General features: G+C 48.3%; 1 protein-coding gene across 16 annotated transcripts in view; it reads left to right on the forward strand.

Moving 5' to 3' along the window:
- Nucleotides 1-23,529, forward strand: part of LOC138754646 (ras/Rap GTPase-activating protein SynGAP-like) — a 469,786-nt gene that overhangs the window by 110,914 nt on the left and 335,343 nt on the right. For 13 of the 16 annotated variants that reach the window (XM_069919204.1, XM_069919206.1, XM_069919213.1 and 10 more), the window contains 4 exons: nt 570-723; nt 3,973-4,071; nt 8,296-8,850; nt 13,589-13,790. In XM_069919204.1, the coding sequence (XP_069775305.1) occupies nt 570-723; nt 3,973-4,071; nt 8,296-8,850; nt 13,589-13,790 (1,010 nt within the window). The remainder of the gene's footprint in view (nt 1-569; nt 724-3,972; nt 4,072-8,295; nt 8,851-13,588; nt 13,791-23,529) is intronic. The other 3 variants (XM_069919215.1, XM_069919216.1, XM_069919217.1) reach the window with 1 other exon arrangement.

A 23,529-nucleotide genomic window follows, 5' to 3' on the forward strand; every position in this document is an offset into this window, starting at 1 on the left:
GGGACCATTAACCCTGTCCTCAGCCCTCTGGTTTGAGCTTCCAAAATGCACTTAACGGTCCCCCAGCCTTGCAGCCTCTGGATTTCGACTGAACCGCACTTTCACTCGCTCTCCTCACAGGTCACCGAAGCCTTGCCCCCGTTGACATCTTTGGCGCTTTAATACATGCAGCAATTTATTTCAGAGAATGAAGGGAGGCGTATTGGCCAGCTGTTCCCCTATTATCAGCCTGGCTGTCAGTTTGATATCAGCCATCTCAGGGAACCTGAACCATTGCAGCAACAGGTGCAATTAAGTGCATGATTCGAGCTCTCTTTTCTCTCTTAAAAATGAGACACGACGGTGGTAAAATGTCGATGGGAACGATTCCTTTGCTCATTGAGCAGAATTGTTGATATTGGTCAAATGTCAGGGGAACTAGATATGGATCATGAACCCAGTGAAGCAACTGCTGTGTCAACTATGAAGAGTGATGTACATGTTTTGTATCAGAAGTGGCAGAATAAGAAAATGCAGCCAACCCACACGGTGGAGCCTTCTCTGTCTCACGTTCTGCCCATCTCTTGCAGAACCCGTCTGATGCAGAGCTTCAAGGAGTCGCACTCCCACGAGTCTCTGCTGAGTCCAAGTAGTGCAGCAGAGGCCCTGGAACTGAGCATTGACGAGGATGCCATCATCAAGCCAGTGCACAGCAGTATTCTGGGACAGGAGTTCTGCTTTGAGGTACGGGGTGACGGGGGTGGGGTGGGGGGGGTGAGCCTGTGGTCATATCCGCAGCGCAGGGTCCCAACTGACCAGTGGGATGAGGGTTTTGTTCCCTCTTTCTCCTGGAGGCGGGTGAACCTTCTCCACCCTGGAGGTCTGATCATTGGGAGCATTTAAGGACCAGGGAGGGAGGTCAGGGAACTGAAGGCTGTGGGGGCATTGAGGAAGAGCTGGGCCGTGATCGCGTTGAATGGCAGGGCAGGCTGGACAGGTCCAGTGAACTCTGCAGACACTGTGACTGCAGTAAAAACACAGAAATACTGGAGGAACTTGGCCGGTTTTTCAGCATCCATAAAAACAAAGATATTGCCGATGTTTCAGGCCTGAGCCCTTCTTCAGGATCAGAATCAGGAAAGTCTCAGAATTCAGACAGTGCCAGCTGGGGGAAGAGTCCAGACCAACAAACGGAGTTGATTGGATAATGATAATGGGGGAGCGAGAATTTATCCTGTCTGTGTGAAAGGAGACAGGGAAGGGAGGGATAGTGCTGGGGGAAGAGGTTGGGGGGGGGGGGGGGTTTAACGAAACCCAGAGAAGTCAATGTTAATGCCATCCAGTTGGAGGTTCCCAGTTGGAAGATGAGGTGTTGTTCCTCCAATTTATGGTTGGTCTCAGTCTGACAGTGCATGGACAGACATGTTAGCGAGGGAATGGGATGGGAATTGAAATGGGTGACCACACCACGGGAGATCCACAATATTGATGTGGATGGAGCCGAGCTGCTGAATGAAGTGATTTCCCAGTCTGTATCCAGCCTCTCTGATGTAGAGGAGACCACAACGGGAGCAGTGACCTTCTGCTCAGAGTTGTCGTGAGATCAGTACAGATACTGGCCCTTCCTGCCACTACTCCCTCCCAACAGCCTCACTTGCTCCCACACTCCCTCGTTGGCAAGGGCAGACCTCCCACCTCTGCAAGACCCATGTTTGGATGAGGTCTGAAGCGAAGCGATTCCAGCAAGACTCAAACTGGACAGTGAGCATGTGATTGGTGAGTGACATCACTGTCAATGGGCCCTTCCATTCCTTCAGTGAGGGTGAGATGGATTGGACTGATCCTGCTTTCTACCCGGGAAACAGATCCCTACACTGAGTTGATCTGTACTGGGACATTTTAGGAACAGCGGTGAGTTGTGGTATGCCCTCCACATCCCTTCCCGAAGGATCCCAGTACAGTTCTGCCCCTTGTTCTCAGCCCAGCCACCAGCAGTGAACAATGGGCATCTCAGGCAGTCCAGCTGAGTCGGGCTGCTGATCTACAGCTCGAGAGATCAGGGCTCACTCCTGACCTCCGGTGTTGTCTGTTCTCCCTGCCACCGTGTGGATTTCCCCCGGGGTGTTTCCCCCCCCACCCCCCACCCCACCCACATCCCAAAGACATGTGGGTTGGTACGTAAACCGCACCTCTAGTGTGTGGGTGAAGGATAGAACCTGTGGTAAATTAATGGGAACGTGAGGGGAATAAAAACTGGGATCAGCGTAAATGCTGGGCATGGATTGAAGGGCCTGGGATGAACTTGAGACGATTTCCCCCCCCCCTTACCCAGCAGCTCCTGCTCCCACACCATCCATCTCTCTCTCCCCCTCCCTCATGTGTGATTCTCCCCCTCTCTCTATCTCTATATATATCTACTCTGGTCGTGATTTAGCAGTGAGTTGATTTAAGATACAAATAGAAATCCGGGGGATGAGAACTGCCTCGATTTGGCCATTCAAGTATTTCCATGTTATCTTCAATACAACGCTTGAAGCAGTAATTTTGAATTAATTATGAGTTTGCCTGCCCCTGCCTCTTTGGGATTGCCAATTTTAATTTCATTTGATGGAATTATTTAGATCCTATTTATTATTTAAGGATCTTAATGTGAGATTTTGCAATGTTTTGATGGCACGGGAAAGGAATCACATCTGCACTCATCACTGCCAGTTCTCAACGATGGGAAAACTAAGTCAAGTTTGTTGTCATCCGATTGTACAAGTGCAACCTGACGAAACAGCGTTCTCTGGTCCTCGGTGCAAAACACGCAGACACACAACCAGACACAACACACAGACAGACAGACAGTACAGAAGCAGGACAAGCATTAATTTATACAAATAAATATTGTTTCATGAATATGAGAGTCTCGGAGGGTGAGTGTGAGCGGTTCCTTTGGTCGTTCAGTGTCCTCACTGCCCATGGGAAGAAGCTGTTCCTCAGCCTGGTGGGGCTGGCTCTGATACTCCTGTATCTCTTCCCGAAGTGAGTTTGTGGTAGTGGTATTTGGTGTTAGCTGAGAGGCTCCATGTGGATTTTCCACCATGGGGTCTCTCAGAAATGGACAGGATGGGAATGGGAAAAAGTTGCACACAAGCCAGGGATGATTAAGTTGTAAATGAACTGATGGTTGTTCTCCATCATAGATCATTTTTAATTTAATTTGGACATACAGCTTGGTAACAGGCCCTTCTGGCCCACGAGCCTGTGCCGCCCAATTACACCCTACAACCATCAGGATGTTTTCAAGGGTAGGAGGAAACCAGAGCCCCCTGGGGAAAACCCACACAGACATGGGGAGAACGTGCAAACTACTTACAGACAGCGCGGGATATGAACCTGGGCCGCTGGCGCTGTAACAACGTTGTGCTAACCATGCCAGCCCAGAGTAAAAACATCACATGCGAGAGGATGTTGGTGAGGGGGGGTGGGAAAGTTCACCAGGGCTGTGTGAGGCAAGCCCTTTCACACAGAGAGCGGTGGGTTTCTGGAACAGGCCACAGGTGTAGTGATGGAAACCGATACAATAGTAGTATTGAAGAGGTTTCAAGCTGGACACGTGAATATGCAGGGAATGAAGGGGGTGTGGATCACATGCAGGTGACAGAGATTTACATGAACCCGGTCATCATGTTCAGCACAGACATAAAGGCTGAAGGGCCTGCACTATACTCATCCATGTCATGTGCTCATCAAAAATATAACTACAGAACCTGGAACTCTAAATTAAAAACAAAATTGCTGGAAATATGTGGCAGGTTGGGTCTTGTCTGTGGGAGAGAAGCAAGGTTAGTGTTTTGGGTCAAAGAGTCCGTTATTCTGTTTTTATTGACAAGTATACTTTTACAGATAAATCTTCTGAGTACGGGCCTGCCCGGCCCCAGCTCCTGGTGGAAGCCGAGCTCCTTCCTCTGTCATGTTCTGACTCACCATGTTCTCTTCATACGGCAGGTGACCACACCATCTGGAACAAAATGCTTTGCCTGTCGATCTGGAGCTGAAAGGGACAAGTGGATTGAGAATCTGCAGCGGGCAGTGAAGCCAAACAAGGTATTTAAATGTCAGTTGGTATTCTGGAGTCACATTTCCTGCTGGGGGAGGTTAAATTGCGCTATTGCCCTCTCGATCAGTCATTTAACAAAAAGTTGGGCAAAATGGAACCAAATTAATCCTGGAAAAGCCAGAAATACTGTGTTTTTTTTAGACACACAGCACAGTAACAGGCCCTTCTGCGCATCAGACACAGTAACAGGCCCTTCTGGCCCATGAGCCCATGCCACCCAAATACCCCAATTATTCTACAACACCTGTACATTTTGAAGGGTGGGTGGAAACTGGAGCACCCGGAGGAAACCCATGCAGACACAGGGAAAAAAAACTCCTTACATACAGCGCCGGATTCAAATTCAGGCGCAGGCGCCATAACAGCGTTGCACTAACTGTTCCGCCCTTACTGAGACAATTATCGCCAGGCCAAAAATCTACACAAACATGGTCGAACAGGAAGTGAGCCGGTGGCCAGTGAATGGAGTTTTATCACAACGCAAAGAAAATTTATACCTATTGTTCCTTCATGTATAATTCATGTTCAAATTTATTGTCACACTACCAAGGTACAAGAAGAAAGTTTGATTTCCAAGCAGTTCCAGCAAGACATCCCGTACATGGTACAGCAAATAAAATCCAGTGCAGAAGTGTAGCATTACAGAGATCAGTTAGCATCATTTTCCTGGTGTTGAGGTTCACTCTGGAGCCTGATAACAGAAGGAAAGGAGATGTCCTTAAATGTTCTTCCCAATGGGAGGAGGATGAGAGAGTGTGGCTGGGGAGGGATGAGGTCCTTAATAAGTCAATGACATTTCCAAGGCAGAGAGAAGTGTGGAGGAGAGAGGGGTTTGTGTGATGGTTCACAACTCCCTGCAGCTTCTCGCGATGTTGGATGGAATGGTTCCTGCACAATTCAGTGATGTATCTGATGGGATATTTCAATGGTGCATCTGCTGAGGTGGTAGAGGAACACAGAGAACATGTCAAACATGCCTGTTCAACTGCAACAAGCAAAAAGGAATTTCTGTGCTTTTGTGCATTCTATGACAAACTCTCATTTCATAAGACATTGAAGCAGAAATAGGCCGTTCAGCCCATTGAGTCTGCCCCATCATTTGATCATGAGCTGATCCAGCCCCACTGCCCGTCCTTCTCCCCATAACCTTTGATGCTCTGGCTAATCAAGAACCTATCCATCTCTGCCTTGAATATACCCAATGACCCGGCCTCCACAACCGCCTGTGGAAACAAATTCCACAGATTCACCTCCCTCTGGCTGAAGAAATTCCTGCACATCTCTGTTCTCAGTGGAATGCCCTTCAATCCTGAATTTATGCCCTTTTGTCCCAGACTCTCCCACTGTGGGAAACAACCTTTCTACATTTGCTCCATCCACGCCTTTCAACATTCAGGATGTTTCAATGAGATTCCACTCCCCCCCCCCCCACCATTCTCCTAAATGCCAACACGTACAAGTCAAGGCCTGTCAACCACTCTTCATATGATAACCCTTTTATTCCTGGAACCTCCTCTGACCCCTCCCCATCATTATTTCACCCCATTACAAAGGTGACTTTAATCAAGGCAAGCTTCAACATATATGCTTGAATTGTGGATTGCAAAGATCATGGAAACTTCTGAAATAATTGAGGGGAGTCACGTGATGGAGTAGTGGCCGGACGGTGAACTCCAGCCCTCTCCAGAAAAGTCGGGAAAAACAAAGGAAAACACAAAGGCACAGAAATAAAAGTTACAGAAAAGTGAGTATAAAGGTGGAAAGAAGATGGCGACAAAAAAATAAAAATCAAAAGCAACGGTAAGAAGAGAGGAAGACAAAGGAGGAAAAAGGTGAAGGCCTTACCTGTCCGAAGAGGCCCGCTGCGGAGAGAGAAACCCGCTCCCTCAGGTCGGTAAATAATGGACTACAAAAATGGCTCGCTGAGCCGAGTAAAAGTGCGCAACCGCGCATGCGCGATGCGAATGAAAAAAATCACACCGACGGGAGGGGGGACCAGCTGGGGAGTCGATCTCCACAGCCGGCAACGACAGCTGCAGAACACCTGCAGCAAGAAGAGACCACAGAAGACAATAGAAACAAGAAAGAAGAGGAGGAAAGGGCACCAAAGAAACAACAGATGGCCAACCCAGAGGAAGAAGAAGAGGAAGAGGAAGAGTACAGTGAAATAGAAGAAGAAAAGAAAGGCAAGATAAAGGATATACTTTCTCTTATTAAAGGATACATGGAGTCATTTAAAGAATGGCAAACACAGGAATTTAAGGATTTAAGAAAAAGAATAAACAACACAGAAGAGAAAATGAATAAAATAGAGATGACCTTAACAGAAATGGGAAAGAAAATGGACAAGATGGAAGAGCGGGCAGTAGCAGCAGAAATGGAGGTAGAGGACTTAAAAAAGAAATTGGAGGAATCTAATAAAAAAACTAAAGAGACACAAGAACTACTAGCTCAAAAAATAGATACAATGGAAAATTATAACAGAAGAAATAACATAAAGATAGTGGGCCTTAAGGAAGATGAAGAAGGCAAGAATATGAGGGAGTTTATAAAAGAGTGGATCCCTAAGACCCTAGGATGTCCAGAACTACAGCAAGAAATGGAAATAGAAAGGGCACATAGAGTATTGGCCTCTAAACCACAACCACAACAAAAACCAAGATCTATTGTAGTAAAATTCCTAAGATATACTACAAGAGAAAAGGTACTGGAGAAGACAATGGAAAAAGTAAGAGAGGGCAACAAACCACTGGAGTATAAAGGGCTTGGGAGGAGGGGGGGTGGGGGAGAAAAAGTCACTGTATATGTGTGAAAAAGAAATAGTGTATATCATGGCTAATGTGATTTATGGTGTGAAAAATAAAAAATTTAAAAAAAAAGAAACTTCTGAAATAATTAAAATACACAACATCCTTCAGTCGGGAGGGGGGTGGGCTTCACAAGATAGATCTTGGGATGTTTCCACTGGTGGGAGAGTCTCAAATGAGGTGCTGTAGTTATAAGATTGGTAACGGGGCAAAGTAATTTCATCTGGTGGAGGGGGTGAATCTCTTGAATATTCCACTCAGGAGGGTCGTGGAGGCTGAATTACAGTGGTTATTTAGAGGAAATAGTTGAAGGATGGAGGGTTCTGGGGAACTGGCACAACGAAGGGGTTGAACCCATCATCGATTGGCTGCAATGTAGACTGGCGGGGCTGAGTCCCCTCCTGAGATCCCCCAGCCAAACCTGGTTCCCCATCCAGCCCAAAGGGGCAGCAAGAGGGAGGCAGAAGGTGAATCAGCAGACCTTGGCCATTACAAAGGTTCAGCAACACACTCGAGGCACCTTAGAGAAATGAAGGGATGGTGCGGAAGTTTAGATCAATTGGGCCAAAGAGATGGAGACAGTGCGAGTCGGTCTGTGTCTGAGACAGATTAATCATGGGCAGGAGGTAGTCTTGTGACCCTCTTCCTGTTCTCATTGTTTATACACTAGCATAAAGTCCTGGGTCCTAATATTATACCGAGAACAGCCTGCAAACACGGGCTATTGTATATTCTATTTCCAACAAACTGTGAATATATTTATCTGTCCTTTTGTATGTTTTACCTCTGTTTCTGTCTCATGCATGCCTGTGTTAATTTATACAGCTTCTGTCCCTGTGTGGCTGCAGAAGGTAAGAATTTCAGTGCACCTGTACATCATACTTGTGTGTCTGACACTAAATTATCCCACTGAATGCCCACTCTCCTCCACACAGCACCTTCCAGAGATGCAGTACCCTCCCTCTTTCTCCCTGAGTGGTAAAATGTAGGGGGCAGTTGGTGCGAGGAATAGAATGTAAATGGTGGGCACGGACTGGTGGGCCGAAAGGCCTGTTTCTGTGCTGTATGTCCTTATGAGCGGCATGGTTGGCGCAGCAGTTAGCGCAACGCTGTAACAGCATCACCAACTGGAGTTCGAATCCGATGCTGTCTGTAAGGAGTTTGTACGTTCTTCCCGTGTCTACGTGGGTTTTCCCCGGGCGCTCTGGTTTCCTCCCACAGTTCAAAACATGGGGATTGTAGGTTAATAGGGTGTAATTGGGTGGCACGGGTTTGTGGGCCGGAAGGGCCTGTTACTGTGCAGTATGCCTAAATTTAAAAAATTTGTGACTCTCTGACCTGCTAACCCCTGACCTGACCCTCTGACCCTGACGCTCCTCACCACCTTGTCCCTCTCCCTTGCAGGACAACAGTCGACGTGTTGACAACGTCCTGAAGCTCTGGATCATCGAGGGCAAGGACCTGCCGCCCAAGAAGCGCTACTACTGCGAGCTGTGTCTGGATGAGATGCTGTACGCCCGCACAACGAGCAAGATGAAGACGGACAACGTCTTCTGGGGTGAGCATTTTGAGTTCAACAATCTGCCATCCGTGCGCAACATCCGGATCCACCTGTACAAGGACACGGACAAGAAGAAGAAGAAGGACAAGAGCAACTACGTGGGGCTGGTGAACATCCCCATCAGCAGTGTGGCCAGTCGCCAGTTCGTGGAGCAATGGTACCCTGTCAGCCAGCCCAGCTCCAGCCGGGGCAAGGCAGGTGGCCCCACCATCCGCATCAAGTCCCGCTACCAGAGCATGAACATCCTCCCGATGGAGCTGTACAAGGAGTTCGCCGAGTACGTCACCAACAACTACAAGATGCTCTGCGCGGTGCTGGAGCCCGTGCTCAGCGTTAAGAACAAGGAGGAGGTGGCATGTGCACTGGTGCACATCCTGCAGAGCACGGGCAAGGCAAAGGTAAGGCTCGCCAAGGGAGGTGGAATGCCGGCATCCTGACCACCTGCCGAGACGGTAGCACTGTCTCCCAGGTGAGCAGAATCACGCTCAACTCATTAGAGGGAAAGAATGCCTGGCATTTCGGCATGCATCCCTGACTCATGCCGTTGCTGCTCGGTTCCTCCAGCGGTGATCGTGGGGCTCTGGGATCCAGAGTCTGCAGTCTCCCACGTGTCTACAGGAGGTGGACGATAGTCCCACTTTCCACCAAGATGCTTCACAATAGCGTGGATCTCCCAATGGCCACCCATTTCAATTCCCCGTCCTCTTCCCTTGCTGACATGTCGGTCCATGGTCTCATGCATGGCCAGACTAAGACCACCTGCAGGTCGGAGGAACAACACCTTATCTTGCGACTGGGCCCCTCCAACTGGACGGCATTAACATCAACTTTTCTGGCTTTCGTTAAACCCTCTTTCCCCATCCCCCCCCCCCCACCCCACTTTACATCTTCCCCGTTACCTTCCCCCAGCTGTGTCTCTCCCTTCCCTGTCTCCGTTTGCACAGACAGGATAAATTCTCACCTCTCCCCTTATCCAATTTTATAGGTCTGGACCCCTTCCCCCCACCCCCCACCAGCCACACTGTCTGAATCCTGAGCCTTCCTGCTTCTGACTCACTCTGCTTATTCTTTGAGGATGGGCTCAGGCCCGAAACGTCACCAATGTGTCTTTGTCTTTTATGGATGCTGAAAGACCGGCTGAGTTGCTGCAGCCTTTCACTGTGTTTTTACTACAATCACAGCATCATATTTCGCACAGATCTGGCCCAGCTCACAAACCCAACCATCCAATGAATGGCAAGAAGCTGCTGGGGATGGTCTGCTTTGCCTGTTGTGTTGGACCATTGTCCGCTGAATCCCGATACTTCACTGTGATCATGTGTATTTCTATGAATTTTGGATCTAAGATGGAACTGGAGACATTTTGCAATAGCTGGATTTAACTATCTCACTGCAGGTGGCAATTAACTAAACCCTAAGCACAGTAAGATCAACCGTAGGATTTCACTGATGAAACTTTGGTGACAATGGCACATTCCACTCAAGTGTGTTTGAACTATTCTTGCTGTTGTAGCAGAGATAAACAGGATTGGAATCTGTGTTATTGCCAGGAATGTTCATGATATTTGTTTTGCAGTAGCAGTATTGAACAGAACAAGGCACAAAATTGCTCTAAAATTACAATGACGTCAAGGCAAGATACAAAAAAAAGTTAATGAACTAGTGCAGAAAAAGAGAAAAAGTGTCCATAGGTTCAATGTCCATTCAGAAATCTGATGACAGAGGAAAAGAAGCTGTTTTTGTAACATTTGAGTGTGTGTCTTCAGGCTCCTGTACCTCCTCCCTGATGGTAGCAGTGTGAAGAGAGCATGGTCTGAATGATGGGGTCCTTGAAGATCGAGGCTGCTTTCTTGAGGCACCGCCTCTTCAAGATGTCCTTGATGGAGAGAAGACTGGTGCCTGGGCCAAGTTAACAACCCTCTGTAGCCTTTTCCTGTCCTGAGCATTGGTACCTCTGTACAAGACAGTGATGCGACCTGTAGAAATTTTCAAATCAGGCTGTGACGAGTTCATCCCCTGCTCACCAATAATTTTTTCAAGCTCAAAATTTGCAGCAGAATCAATGTTTCCAAAATTGTTATGAAATGCTTTTTTAAACCCTACCAAATGTCCATTTAAACAGCCGCAATAATGTCATAAAACATAGCAGCACTTACGTGGAGTGCTTATTAAATGAATTGACACTAGATTGGGAACAAGGAACAAAAGCCAGGCAGCTATATATCGAGCAAAACACTAAAGTCTGCAGACACCATGATTGTTGTCAAAACACAGAGGTGTAGAGGAATTCAGCTGGTCTTGTGCATCCATAGGAGGTATAGATATATTACCGACATTTCGGGCCTGTGCTCTTCCTCAAGGTACGTGAGAAAAGACAGGGGTTTGAATTAAAGGCTGGGGAAAGAGAGGGGGGAGTCCAGACCAGCAAACAAAAGGTGTTAATTGGAATATAAGTGGAAAGGTGAGGAGATGTTGGCTCTGAAAGGCAACAGAGGGAAAAAGAGAGCGAGAGATAGAGTGTGCGTGCTCTGGCCAAAGGTGACGGGAAGAAGATGAGGGGGGGGTGTTGGGGAGGTCTGTGGGTTTTTTTAAACAGAAACTGGAGAAGTCGATGTTAATACCATCTGGATGGAGGGGGCCCAGACGGAAGATGAGGTGTTGTTCCTCCAATTTATGGGTGGTCTCAGTCTGGCGGTGCATGAAACCATGGGCAGACATGTCAGTGAGGGAATGGGATGGGGAATTGAAATGGGCGGCCACTGGGAGATCCACACTATTGCAGTGGACAGAGCCAAGGTGCTCAACAAAGCGATCGCCCAGTTGGCATCCAGACTCTCCAACACAGAGGAGACCATAACTGGTGCCCCAGATGCAGTAGCTTACCCCTGTAGATTCATGTGAAACGTTGCTTCACTTTGGAAAGACCATTTGGGGCCACGAACGGTGGTGAGGAAGGAGGAGAGGGCGCAAGTGGAGCATCTCCTGCAGTCACAGGGGTAGGCGCTGTGGGGAGAGAGGGTAGACGAGGGAGCCACAGAGGGAGCAGAGATGGGAACACTATGTGTCCAGAGGTGGAACCATGCAGTAGATGGTGGAGAGGATATGTTGGGAGGTTGGTGGGGTGGTAGGTGAGGACCAGGGGAATCCTGTCCTTGTGGGTTGAGTGTGCCAGGGCAGATGTGTGGGTCATGGATGATATATAAACTCGTAAAGGAGAAGTGTAAAAATCCACCTTTTATCCTTGTATCAGATATGTTCTGCTAACTTTGATAAAAATGCAGCATAAAAATGGAAGGTTCACTTCAGAATTAGATTGTTAGCTTGGAAATGGATGAGGGATTCAACATCCCTCTCATTAAGCTCGTGGCCACTGGCAGGTAAAGAGTGGATAAGGGAAAGAGCTTGTCAGCGGAACAAATGCTCAGCCCCTCCAACAAACCGTCAGAGAGATTTTGCTCATCTTTTCTTTGAGTTGTGAGCATTTATTGAAGCTTATTCCTCTCCTTACAAGTCCCAGCTTGGGTTTTGTTTGTGTTTTAACTCATGTCTTTGTGGGCAATGACGAGATCAAACTCCAGGGCGCTTTGTAACGGCAGTTAATCAGTATGGCACTAGCTGGTGGCTGGGTTATGACATGAGTACTGTGATTTGGGGCTTGGAAGATTTAACCAGGTTTTATTGCTGCAGAGAAACATAATGCCGATTGCAGTCATGTAGCCATGAAGGTGCCTATTGGAATTGAACCCCAGCTTTCATTTAACAAAGGATCTGCAAAGTTTGGGTGCAGAGACTGGCACAGCAGGTAGAGGCACTGCCTCCCAGATCCACAGACCTGGGCTCGATCCCAACCTCTGTGCGGAGTTTGCATGCTCCACTGTGACAGGGTGGGTTCTCCCCCACCACCCACCCACCACCTGCTCCAGTTTCCTCCACGTCGCAACAACGGGCAGGTCAGTAGGTTAATTGTCTGTTCTACATAGTGGGAGTGGCGGAGAAAATGGGTGACAGAAATGAGTGGGGAATTGAAATTAGTGTAAAAGGGTGGTCAGTGGGCACGGATTCGGTGGATCGGAGGGGCAGTTCGACTCAACGGGTCCACGAGGAACCTTTCCGCGTTGTCAGGTTGTCGTTGACTCTCCTGGAACAGGATCCTGTGTACAAGTATGGAGCATACGTCTTCACCACTACACCTGGGGTACTCTCTGCTTCCACTACTGTGCAGTATCCAGTGCCTCAGTCCTTCATCACAGGATTGCTCACGATTCCCACATCTTCAGTCTTTGTGTTTCTCTCATGACCATAATACACAGGTGCAGAAACGGTCCATTCAGCCCATTGAGTCTGCCCCGCTATTCAATCATAAGCTAATCCATTTTCCCACTCAGCCCCACTGCCTGGCCATCTCCCCATAACCTTTGATGTCCTGGCTAATCAAGAGCTTATCAATCTCTGCCTTAAATACACCCAATGACCCATCCTCCACAACCACCTGCGGCAACAAATTCCACAGATTCACCACCCTCTGAATGAAGAAATTCCTCCGCATCTCTGTTCTAAGTGAACGCCCTTCAATCCTGAAGTTGTGCCCTCTTGTCCCAGACTCTCCCACTGTGGGAAAGAACCTTTCCTCTACTCTGTCCACACCTTTCAACATTCAAAATGTTTCAGTGAGATTCCCCTCCCTCATTCTCCTAAATTCCAACGTATATTGGCCAAGAGCTGTCAAACGCTCCTCATACGATAACCCTTTCCTTCCCGGAATCATCTTTGTGAACCTCCTCTGAACCCTCCCCAACATCAGCCCATCCTTTCTTAAATGAGGGGCCCAAAACTGCTCCCAATTCTCCACGCGAAGTCTCCCCAGGGCCTTATAAAGCCTTAACATCACATCCCTGCTCTTAGATTCTATTCCTCTTGTAATGAATGCCAGCTATGCATTTGCCTTCTTCACCACCAACTCAAATCTCATTTACCATAATGATGGAACACAGATCCTGCTATTGCTTTCCAAAGGAGGAAAGTGGGGAGAAACAGCTCTTTCAGGGGATAGCATGGGCACAGTGGGCCAAATGGCTTATGTGCTGCATGAATGTCTGTAAATGAACTTGATCTCTGCCACCATTCTGTCTCTGCTAGGATTTCCTCTCTGACATGGCCATGACGGAGGTTGATCGTTTTGTCGACCGTGAGCATTTAATATTCCGTGAGAATACACTGGCGACCAAGGCGATTGAGGAATACTTAAAGTTGATTGGTCAGAAATACCTCAAGGACGCAATTGGTAGGTTGGTGTACGTGACTGCTACACTCACTTCTACCGACACTCCATTAACACAGGGTTTGTATCTGACGTTGGTGTGTTACACTTCTAACCATTGAAATGCAGCGAAGCCTCATTGTTATCGCACCTGAAGGACAAGTGGGCAATGGGAGCAGAGAAAGGAATTGAAGATAACAGCTTCCCTCCAAACCCCTGGGTTTGGAAAAGAGGTGGTGAAATAGCGACAGAGGATCCAGCCTGGGGGGAAACAATCGGGTGGTTGCAGAAACTGGAGTATGAAGAGGGCCAAAATTGGGTAGCACACGGTGTCATCGACATCTTGTAGAAACACAGCACAGAGACGCAAGTCCCTGAGTCTGAACCAGTTCCATTACCAGAGCCCAGCCCTCCCTCCATCCCCACAGCCAATAGTTACAACATTGAAGAGCGCAGGAACAGGGATTTCACCCCACAAGGCCCATAGTAAACTTTATGCCCATAGTAAACTTTATGCCCATAGTAAACTTTATGCCCATAGTAAACTTTATGCCCATAGTAAACTTTATGCCCATATTAAACTTTATGCCCATAGTAAACTTTATGCCCATAGTAAACTTTATGCCCATATTAAACTTTATGCCCATAGTAAACTTTATGCCCATAGTAAACTTTATGCCCATATTAAACTTTATGCCCATATTAAACTTTATGCCCATAGTAAACTTTATGCCAATAGTAAACTTTATGCCCATAGTAAACTTTATGCCCATAGTAAACTTTATGCCCATAGTAAACGTTATGCCCATATTAAACGTTATGCCCATATTAAACTTTATGCCCATATTTATCTTTATGCCCATATTAAACTTTATGCCCATATTAAACTTTATGCCCATAGTAAACTTTATGCCCATAGTAAACTTTATGCCCATAGTAAACTTTATGCCCATAGTAAACTTTATGCCCATATTAAACTTTATGCCATATTAAACTATATGCCATATTAAACTATATCTCTGCCACATGCACGTGATCAATATCCCTCTGTCCGCTGCACAATGTCGAAACGCCTCTTAAACACTGGACATCAAGTTGGAAAAGTAGGAGTAGAAGGGCAATGAGAGTTTACTCTGAATTTTCTCCCCTTCTGGCTGCTGAAGTGTTCTCCCTTCCCTGGGATCTCCTCATAAGACATTAGAACATGGAACACTACAGCACAGTAGAGGCCCTTCAGCCCTCAATGTTGTGCCAACCAATATATACCCCCAAAAAAACAATACCGTCCATATCTCAAAAACACCCCTGACGCCTCCCCTAAACATCCCTCCCTTCACTTTGTACAGATGTCCTCTGGTGTTTGCTATTCCTGCCCAGGGAAAAAGGCACTGGCTGACCACCTTAACTATGCCTTTCATAATCTTGTCAACCTCTATTCTCTCCTCTCGTCCTTCTTCACTCCAGAGAGAAAAGCCCCAGCTCTGCTAACCTTGCCTCATTAGACTTATTTTCCAATCCAGGCAGCATCCTGGTGAATCTCCTCTGCCCCATCTCCATTGCTTCCTGAAATGAGGTGACCAGAACTGAACACAATGTTCCAATTGTGGTCTCACCAGAGATTTACTCAGCTCATGACTCCTGAACTCAATCCCCGACTAATGAAGCCCAGCGTCCCATAGGCCTTGACAAACCAACCATACCATTGACATTGACAGACCACTGCACGACACAGGCTGTTAAATCACCCCCAGAAGTGCCGGGCAGTGATGTCTCAAGGTTCAGGTGAATGATCCTTCCCCAGTACATTACCAACCAGGATGGTGGTGACGGGGGTGGGGGGAGAATTTTCCTCTTTCACTTCTGTTTCCTTTGACTTCACTGGCTGCTTGTCACCTGGTTCACCCACCCTTCCAAACTCCAAGGAAGGCAGAGTCCCATCATGAGTGAGGCTTCCACATTTGCCAGCAGAAAAGATGGAGAGAAGGTGGGCTGGAGAATGGGAGGGAGAAGGGGGTTGGGGTGGGGCAAGTGATTAAGGGAATGTCACACAGGCAATATGGAGAGTGCTGAGTTTGAGGAGAGGAAATGGTCCAGGGAAGAGGGAATTTCCTCTTGCAGACTTTTAGTTATCTGCCATCGAAAGGTCCGATTACAAACTGGGCTCCGCTGTAATTTGCTTATTTTTTGAAAAAAAATTCAGTGGTAAAATCATTTCACCTCCATTACGATTTAAATGTGCTTTACCTGAAAGTGCCCCACCTGCGGTTGCAGGGAATGCTGGAATTGGAGGATAACGGTGCTGGAGAGAACAGTGGTGGTCGATGGGTGGCAAGATCAAGCCCCTCTTCATCTCCAAGGAATGGCTTATTGATTGTTTTTTGACACAGGCAAGGTTTGGCTCCCTGCAGTGGGAAGGCATGGGGGAAAATGATTATTATTTGCACATATTACTTGTTCTTTGTTCTCAGTCAAATGTAGAGAAGTTCCTAAACATTCACGTTCTCCCTCCTCCTCCACCCTCTCTTTCCTCTATGATGCTCTCATTTGCCTCCATTCCCTCTCTTTCTCCCCTCCCTCTTCTCCCTTTCTCTGTCTTTCTTCTCACTCCCCCATGCTCCAAGCACCCCAGTCTAATTTGAGTCAGGAACTAGTTTGAGCGGAGAATATCCAAGCAGCCAATGTGCCCCTCTGTCGTCCTCCTGACCTCCGTGCGACAAAACTGGTATGGGCAATCCGATCCAGTCACAGAGTCCCAGCTAGATTCACCTCGAGAAGCCTCGTTCACCACCTCACTATCTTCCAGCCTGTTTGCAAGATAACTTATCCCAGTTGACAAAAGAGGTCCTTTTGCCTCCTCCTCTCCTTGTAAAAAGGCGCGAGGCGTTTCCAGTCTGGAGTGTTTAGTGCTGATGTCCAGCCTGGAGTGGGTAGTGCTGACGTCCAGCCTGGAGTGTGTAGTGCACGGTGAAACGTCTATGTGAGAAGGTTTCCCTCACCACGTTTAGCCTTGCCCATTTCTCACTGCCAGCCATTCCTCCACCACCCTCTCTAGAACCAAAACAAAGATTATTTGCAGAATTTGCTCTTCAGTAAAACACTTTTAATGTCACGAATGTGTTTATTTTGGCTGTTAACCCTTTGAGGACACTGGGCCTATTGCAGTGTTTCAATGTGCCCTGTTTTCCTGAGCTGTCAGGGAGTCGAGTTGATTGGTGGGGCAGGGGAGTGAGGTGATAGGGCAGGGGAGCGAGGAGGTGGGGCAGGGGAGCGAGGAGGTGGGGCAGGGGAGCGAGGAGGTGGGGCAGGGGAGCGAGGAGGTGGGGCAGGGGAGCGAGGAGGTGGGGCAGGGGAGCGAGGAGGTGGGGCAGGGGAGCGAGGAGGTGGGGCAGGGGAGCGAGGAGGTGGGGCAGGGGAGCGAGGAGGTGGGGCAGGGGAGCGAGGAGGTGGGGCAGGGGAGCGAGGAGGTGGGGCAGGGGAGCGAGGAGGTGGGGCAGGGGAGCGAGGAGGTGGGGCAGGGGAGCGAGGAGGTGGGGCAGGGGAGCGAGGAGGTGGGGCAGGGGAGCGAGGAGGTGGGGCAGGGGAGCGAGGAGGTGGGGCAGGGGAGCGAGGAGGTGGGGCAGGGGAGCGAGGAGGTGGGGCAGGGGAGCGAGGAGGTGGGGCAGGGGAGCGAGGAGGTGGGGCAGGGGAGCGAGGAGGTGGGGCAGGGGAGCGAGGAGGTGGGGCAGGGGAGCGAGGAGGTGGGGCAGGGGAGCGAGGAGGTGGGGCAGGGGAGCGAGGAGGTGGGGCAGGGGAGCGAGGAGGTGGGGCAGGGGAGCGAGGAGGTGGGGCAGGGGAGCGAGGAGGTGGGGCAGGGGAGCGAGGAGGTGGGGCAGGGGAGCGAGGAGGTGGGGCAGGGGAGCGAGGAGTTAGCCAGTTCACCAGCCCCAGCTCTTGTGGACCTGATGCTTTCACTGCTGCTTCATTCAACTGGAGTCTGCTGTCAAGTCATACAGCACAGGGACAGACCATTCTGTCCTTTACGTCCCTGCTGACTTGTCCACTACACATCCTATTTGCCCATGTTAGAACCATATCCTTTTCTCCTTTGCTTCTGTGTCTGTCTGATGACCTCTTAAGCAGATTCCACCGCCTTGTGTAGCAGCGGTCCTGATATCAAAGAGGAAATCTTTTTTTCCCCTCAAAACTCCTTGTGCTCGCCTTACACCAAAACCCTCTTGTTTTTGATGCCCACTTAACCTCCATGCCCCTTAGAAGTTTCTATCCAGTTATCAAGGCACCCTTAGCTGCCTTTGTTGCAAGAAGAACAAGCCCAGCCTGAACAGTCCAATCCAGACAGCCTCCTGGGGAGGAGTGACTTTCCCAGAACCAGTGTATCATCTGATGGCTGTGCTCCTGTTGGGAAATCCTGCCCAGAGTTGACCTTCAGTTTGAATTGTTGTGGGTGGGATTCCATGGCACTCTGTAGTAACTCTCAAAGGGAGTTATTACTGAGACTGGGCCAGGAGTTCCTGTTAGCCCATGAAGACATTCTGTATCTCGTGTGTGACACCCGTGGTCTCGGCCTCATGCAGGCCCCATCCTTGGATCTCCCACCTCTTCCACGGTGTCCTGCACTGAAATAATGGCTCTGCCCAATGTGGGACATCTCACACCCCAACTCCTCCAACATGGGACTCTCTCACCCCTCCTCCCCAACATGGGACATTTCCCACCCCCACTCCTCCAATGTGGAACTCTCCCACTCCCCCCTCCCCAACGTGGAACATCTCCCACTCACCCCTCCCCAACATGGGACATCTCTCACTCCCCCTCCCCAACGTGGAACATCTCCAACTCCCCCACACCAACGTGGGACTCTCCCACTCCCCCTTCCCCAACGTGGGACATCTCCCACCCCCACCCCTCCAATGTAATATACATGGTCCACTTCAACCTTTGCTTGCCATAAGGCAGAGTCACCATGAGCATTGCTCAGTGCCCATAACAATGGGAGAAAGAGTCCCTTCAAAGTCGCTGAGCGTCCTCGGGCACTCCTGCAGCCTCCGCAGCCGCACAGAGTCCAGTCCAAAACATCTCCAGATCCAAACCCCTGACACGACAAGGAAGCCTTCGGTGTCCGAGGCGCATCCTTGCCTTCGGCACCCTCTCCAAGGATCCCAGGGACTCCTCTACCAAAATTGTCCAACATAAACAGAAGGTAAAATGACAGCCAGTCCTGTGAGGATTCCCTTACTGCACAAGCCATTGCTTACCCCAGATCTAAAGGTCCCACCATGATACGGCTCAACTTGCCTGGACCATCTGTATCACAAAGATCTTGACTGTCAAACATTTGGTGGCCTCAAAGGGTTAATACTTTCCATTTCTCATAAGGATTGCTGAGGATTATTGTTTTGTAATGATGGCTTGTGCTGAATGATAATATGTCAACGAGGGCAGAGCAGTTTGAAGGGATATTGTTTGTATCTTTCCACTTGCCAAATTCACTCACCCGTGTTCTTTGAACTCAGTAAAAACACGATGTTGGAGAAACTCAAAGATAAGGATGAGTAACCAATGTTTTAAACTTCTTCACCAAACTTTCTAATCTCACCTTGGGGGAAGAGACAAATAAACTCAGATTTTGGAATATTTTACTTTACTCAACAGGTTCAACTTGAATCTTCTGCTCCCTCCTCTCCAGAAATAGTTTGTTGTGGATCTCGTGCAAAGCAAGCTCCTCCTGATTAATTCTCTTGGAGACTTGAGTAAATTTCAAATTTGAGAACTCGTCACCCTTTCAAACATCACAGACTTGAGGGGCTGAATGGCCACCTTCATATGTTGGGATTCGGTAATACACTAGTGCCTTCCAAGACTCAATCTTGAGACTGGCTCAGATCCAGGTTGACACTCTTGTCTCCAGAACTAAGAGCAAGTCACCTTGTTGGAAGCAAACCTTGGAATGAAACATTAAGTTAGGTCTCAGCTCACCCTTTGGAGGAACATCAGGCCTACACAGTCAATGTAGCAGATAGTGCAACGCTGTTACAGCAGCAGTGACCTGGGTTTGAATCCCTTGCTGTCTATAAGGAATTTGTACGTTCTCACCGTGCCTTTGTGGGTTTTCCCTGGGGGCTCCAGTTTCTTCCCTCCCTCCAAAAATGTAGCGGCATTGTAGATCATTTGGGTGTAATTGGGTGGCATGGACTTGCGGTATGGAAGGGCCTGTTACCGTGCTACATGTCGAAATTAAAATTTAACACCATGTCCTGATTTGAAGAGGTCGATGACGTCTCCCTCAAAGACCGTGCAGTGCAAAACCCTCTGCTTCTCATCTTCAGCAACCTGGTTCAATCCTGACCTCCAGTGCTGTTTGTGTGGAGTTTGCACAATCTCCCTTTCACTGCCTGGCATTCTCTCAGGCGTTTTAATCCCTTCCATGTCCCAAAGATTTTCAGGTTGGTTGGTTCATTGGTCAGCATAAATGGCCTCCAGTGTGTGAGTGAGTCAACTAGGAGCAGAAGCAGGCCATTCGTCCTGTTGAGTCCACTCTGCCATTACATCAGGAGCTGATCCATTCTCCCACTCCTCTGCCTTCTCCCCATAACCTTTGATCCCTGATTATACCGATGCTTATCAATCTTTGGTAAGAATAGAAATGGGATTCGGGCATCCTAATCGTTAGTCTAATTGAACCAAAGGGCCTGCTTCTGTCCTCCCATTCCACGTAAAAAACGATATTGAGACCATAAGACCATGCAGGCAACATGAGTGTGTGCTGATCAGCTGTAAGGTCAAGAGGAGGAACGATACTGTGATTGGTCTGGGTTTTGTGTTAATCTCTGCCACTGCTAGCTGAGTGTTCTTCACCAGGTTTAGTGGGACCCTGCTAAAACTGCTCTGCTCTCCAGATTTTGTACCAAGTATATCGTTCTCAATATTTCCTGTATTGATCTGCCTGGGATAATGCGATGTTACAGCTGCTGTGCGTGTGTGCACGTTTGCATGAATTTGGGAGCCTGACAAGTGATGCCCTTGTGCTTTGCAAACTTCCCCCACTCCCCGCACCCCCATCCTCCCCCCCCACCCCAACACCCAACCATGTTGGACGTGCATCGCCTGCCAACGTACCTGAGAGCTGAGCAAATGTTGACGGTGGAGCCCACTGCAGGTGTATCGGATGTCGGGAAGGTTTTCTCTCGATTGCAGGACAACAGAATCCTCAAAGGGAAGTTGACAGGCTCGGAAAATTTTCCCTTTCCTTGGGTAAATTAGGAATGCCCATCAGGGAGAGGCAAAATGCCACATGGAGTCGTCTTCTCAATAAGCCCAAGAATAAATGAATCAAAAGGAGCAAAGGGTTTTGTTCATTTGGTCGTCCGTTATTGCCCGAAGGTTTCGCCAGTGTTTCTTTGGCTGTGACTTAACAACTTGGCCTTGCTAATTCTTTAGTTGAATTTTGAAGGTTCCTGTGCAAGGACGAGCATCATCTTTTTTCTTCTTCTGACGTTTTAAGTCTTCTTCTGTAGAGTCTCTGTATCTTCCAGTATCGGTGGGTTTTTTTGGGGAAGACCATTCAGAGCTGAAAAGCTCAGTTTACTGCAGAAATATCTTAGTATTTACTTTCTATCCAAGTTCCTGTTCCTTTTAATCCATCTTGCTGTTGATACCGGTCGTCCTGGTACAGTATTCCGTGTTGAAATCGAACCATCCAAGAGAAAGGAATCTCTTCTTGAAATCCGCCTTATCCCATCGCTCCAAATAAGAAATGTGTGCCCTCGATGTTATGGAAACCTATAGATTCCTATCCCCCCAAAAAATCTAAACCCTCCCTGCCTCATAACGCTCTATTTTCCTTTCATCTATATGTCTGTTTAAGAGTCTCCCAAGTGCCCTCTATCACGAGAACTAGGTTTCCAGGGTACTCCAGCTGGCATTGTGGGATTCCTGGGCCAACTGTTTAACTTGAAACATAAACAACAGGGGCAGGGATTGGCCATCTCGTCCGTCAAGCCTGCTCCGCCATTCTACAGGATCACGGCTGATCTGGCAGTGGCCTCGGTTCCACGGACCCGGCTTTGCCCCATTACCCTTAATTCCCCTTCTCTACAGAAATCTGCCTGTGCCTCAGATAATTTGAATGAGGCAGCCTCCACTACTTCCTCAGGCAGAGAATTCAACAGCTTTACTACTCTCCAGGAGAAGCAGTTCATCTTCATCTCTGACTTAAATCTACTTCCCAAATCATGATGCCTTGTCCCCCAATTCTAGTCTCACCTGCCAGTGGAAACAACTTTCCAGCTTTTATCGATGCCTTTCAGAATGTCCTGTTTCTAGAAAATCCCCTCTTAATTCTTCTAAACTCCAGTGAGTATAGTCCCAGGTGACTTGATCTCTATGACTCCCTCATAGAACATTGCAGCACAGAAAACAGGCCCTTTGGCCCTTCTAGTCTGTGCCAAACTATTACTCTGTCTCGTCCCACTGACCTGCAATCAGTCCACAGCCCTCCATAACCCTCCCATCCATGTACCTAACCAAATACTTCTTAAATGTGAAAATTAAGCCCACATTCGCCACTTCAGCTGGCAGCTCGTTCCACACCCCCACCACTACTGTGTGAAAAGCTTTCCTCATGTTTCCCCTATACTTTTCCCCTTTCACCCTTAACCCATGTCCTCTGGTTTGTATCTCACCCACCCTCAGTGGAAAAAGCCGACCTACATTTATTCTGTCTATTCCCCTCATAATTTTGTAAACCTCTATCAAATTTCCCCTCATTCTTCTACACTCCTGGGGATAAAGTCCTGACCTGTTTGACTCTGGAGTCAACCTGGTGAACCTTCTCTGCACTTTCCAAAGCCAGTCCATCCTTCCTCGAGTAAGGAGACCAGACCCGCATGCAGTTCTCCATATATGGCCTCCCCAGGACCTTGTACAGTTGCAGCTGAACCTCCCTGCTTCTAAATTCCATCCCTCCAGCAACGAGGGCCAACGTTCCATTTGCCTTCTTGATAGCCTGCTGCACCTGCAAACCCACCTTTTCCGATTCATACACAAGTCTCTCTGCACAAGAGGCTGCCACAATCATTCGCCATTTAAAAAATAATTTACTATTTTTCCTTTCAAAATGGATGACCTCATATTTACCAATGTGCTCCAAACATTTCCCCACTCACTTAACCTACCTAGCGCCTTCTTGAAGCCTTCATCAACTGCCCCATCGAACAGGCACCAGGATCTCTGCATAGTGTATCTTCCCAGAACGTCAGCATTCATGGTTCTAGAACATCCCAGCACAGTACAGGCCCTTCGTCCCACGATGATGTGCCAACTTCTATAAACCTACTCCACAAAGTAAACCTTCCCAACCTCATACCCATAACATCGATTTTTCTTGCATCCGTGTGCCTTTTAAATGTCCCTAATGTTCCAGCCTCCACCACTAACCCCAGCAACTCTGTGTTTAAAAAAAATTAAATACTTACCCCTGACATCTTCCCTTCCTTCACTTTGTACAGATGTCCCCTGGTGTTTGATATTCCCACCCTGGGAAGAAGGCACTGGCTGTCTACCCTATATATGCTTTTCATAATCTTGGAGACTTCTGTTAAGTCACCTTTCCTTCTCCTTCACTCCAAAGAGAAACGTCCCAGCTCTGCTAACCTGACCTCATGAGACAAGTTCTCCAATCCTGGCAACATCCTGGTGAATCTCTCTGTACCCTCTCTGCAGCATCCACATCCTTCCTATAGTAAGGTGACCAGAACTGAGTTTTATAGAGCTATAATTGAGTAGCATTACTCTCCAGATGCCTGACTAGCCCTGGACTCTTGAA

This window comes from Narcine bancroftii, chromosome 2 (genome assembly GCF_036971445.1).
Source record: "Narcine bancroftii isolate sNarBan1 chromosome 2, sNarBan1.hap1, whole genome shotgun sequence".
NCBI classification, from domain to species: domain Eukaryota; kingdom Metazoa; phylum Chordata; class Chondrichthyes; order Torpediniformes; family Narcinidae; genus Narcine; species Narcine bancroftii.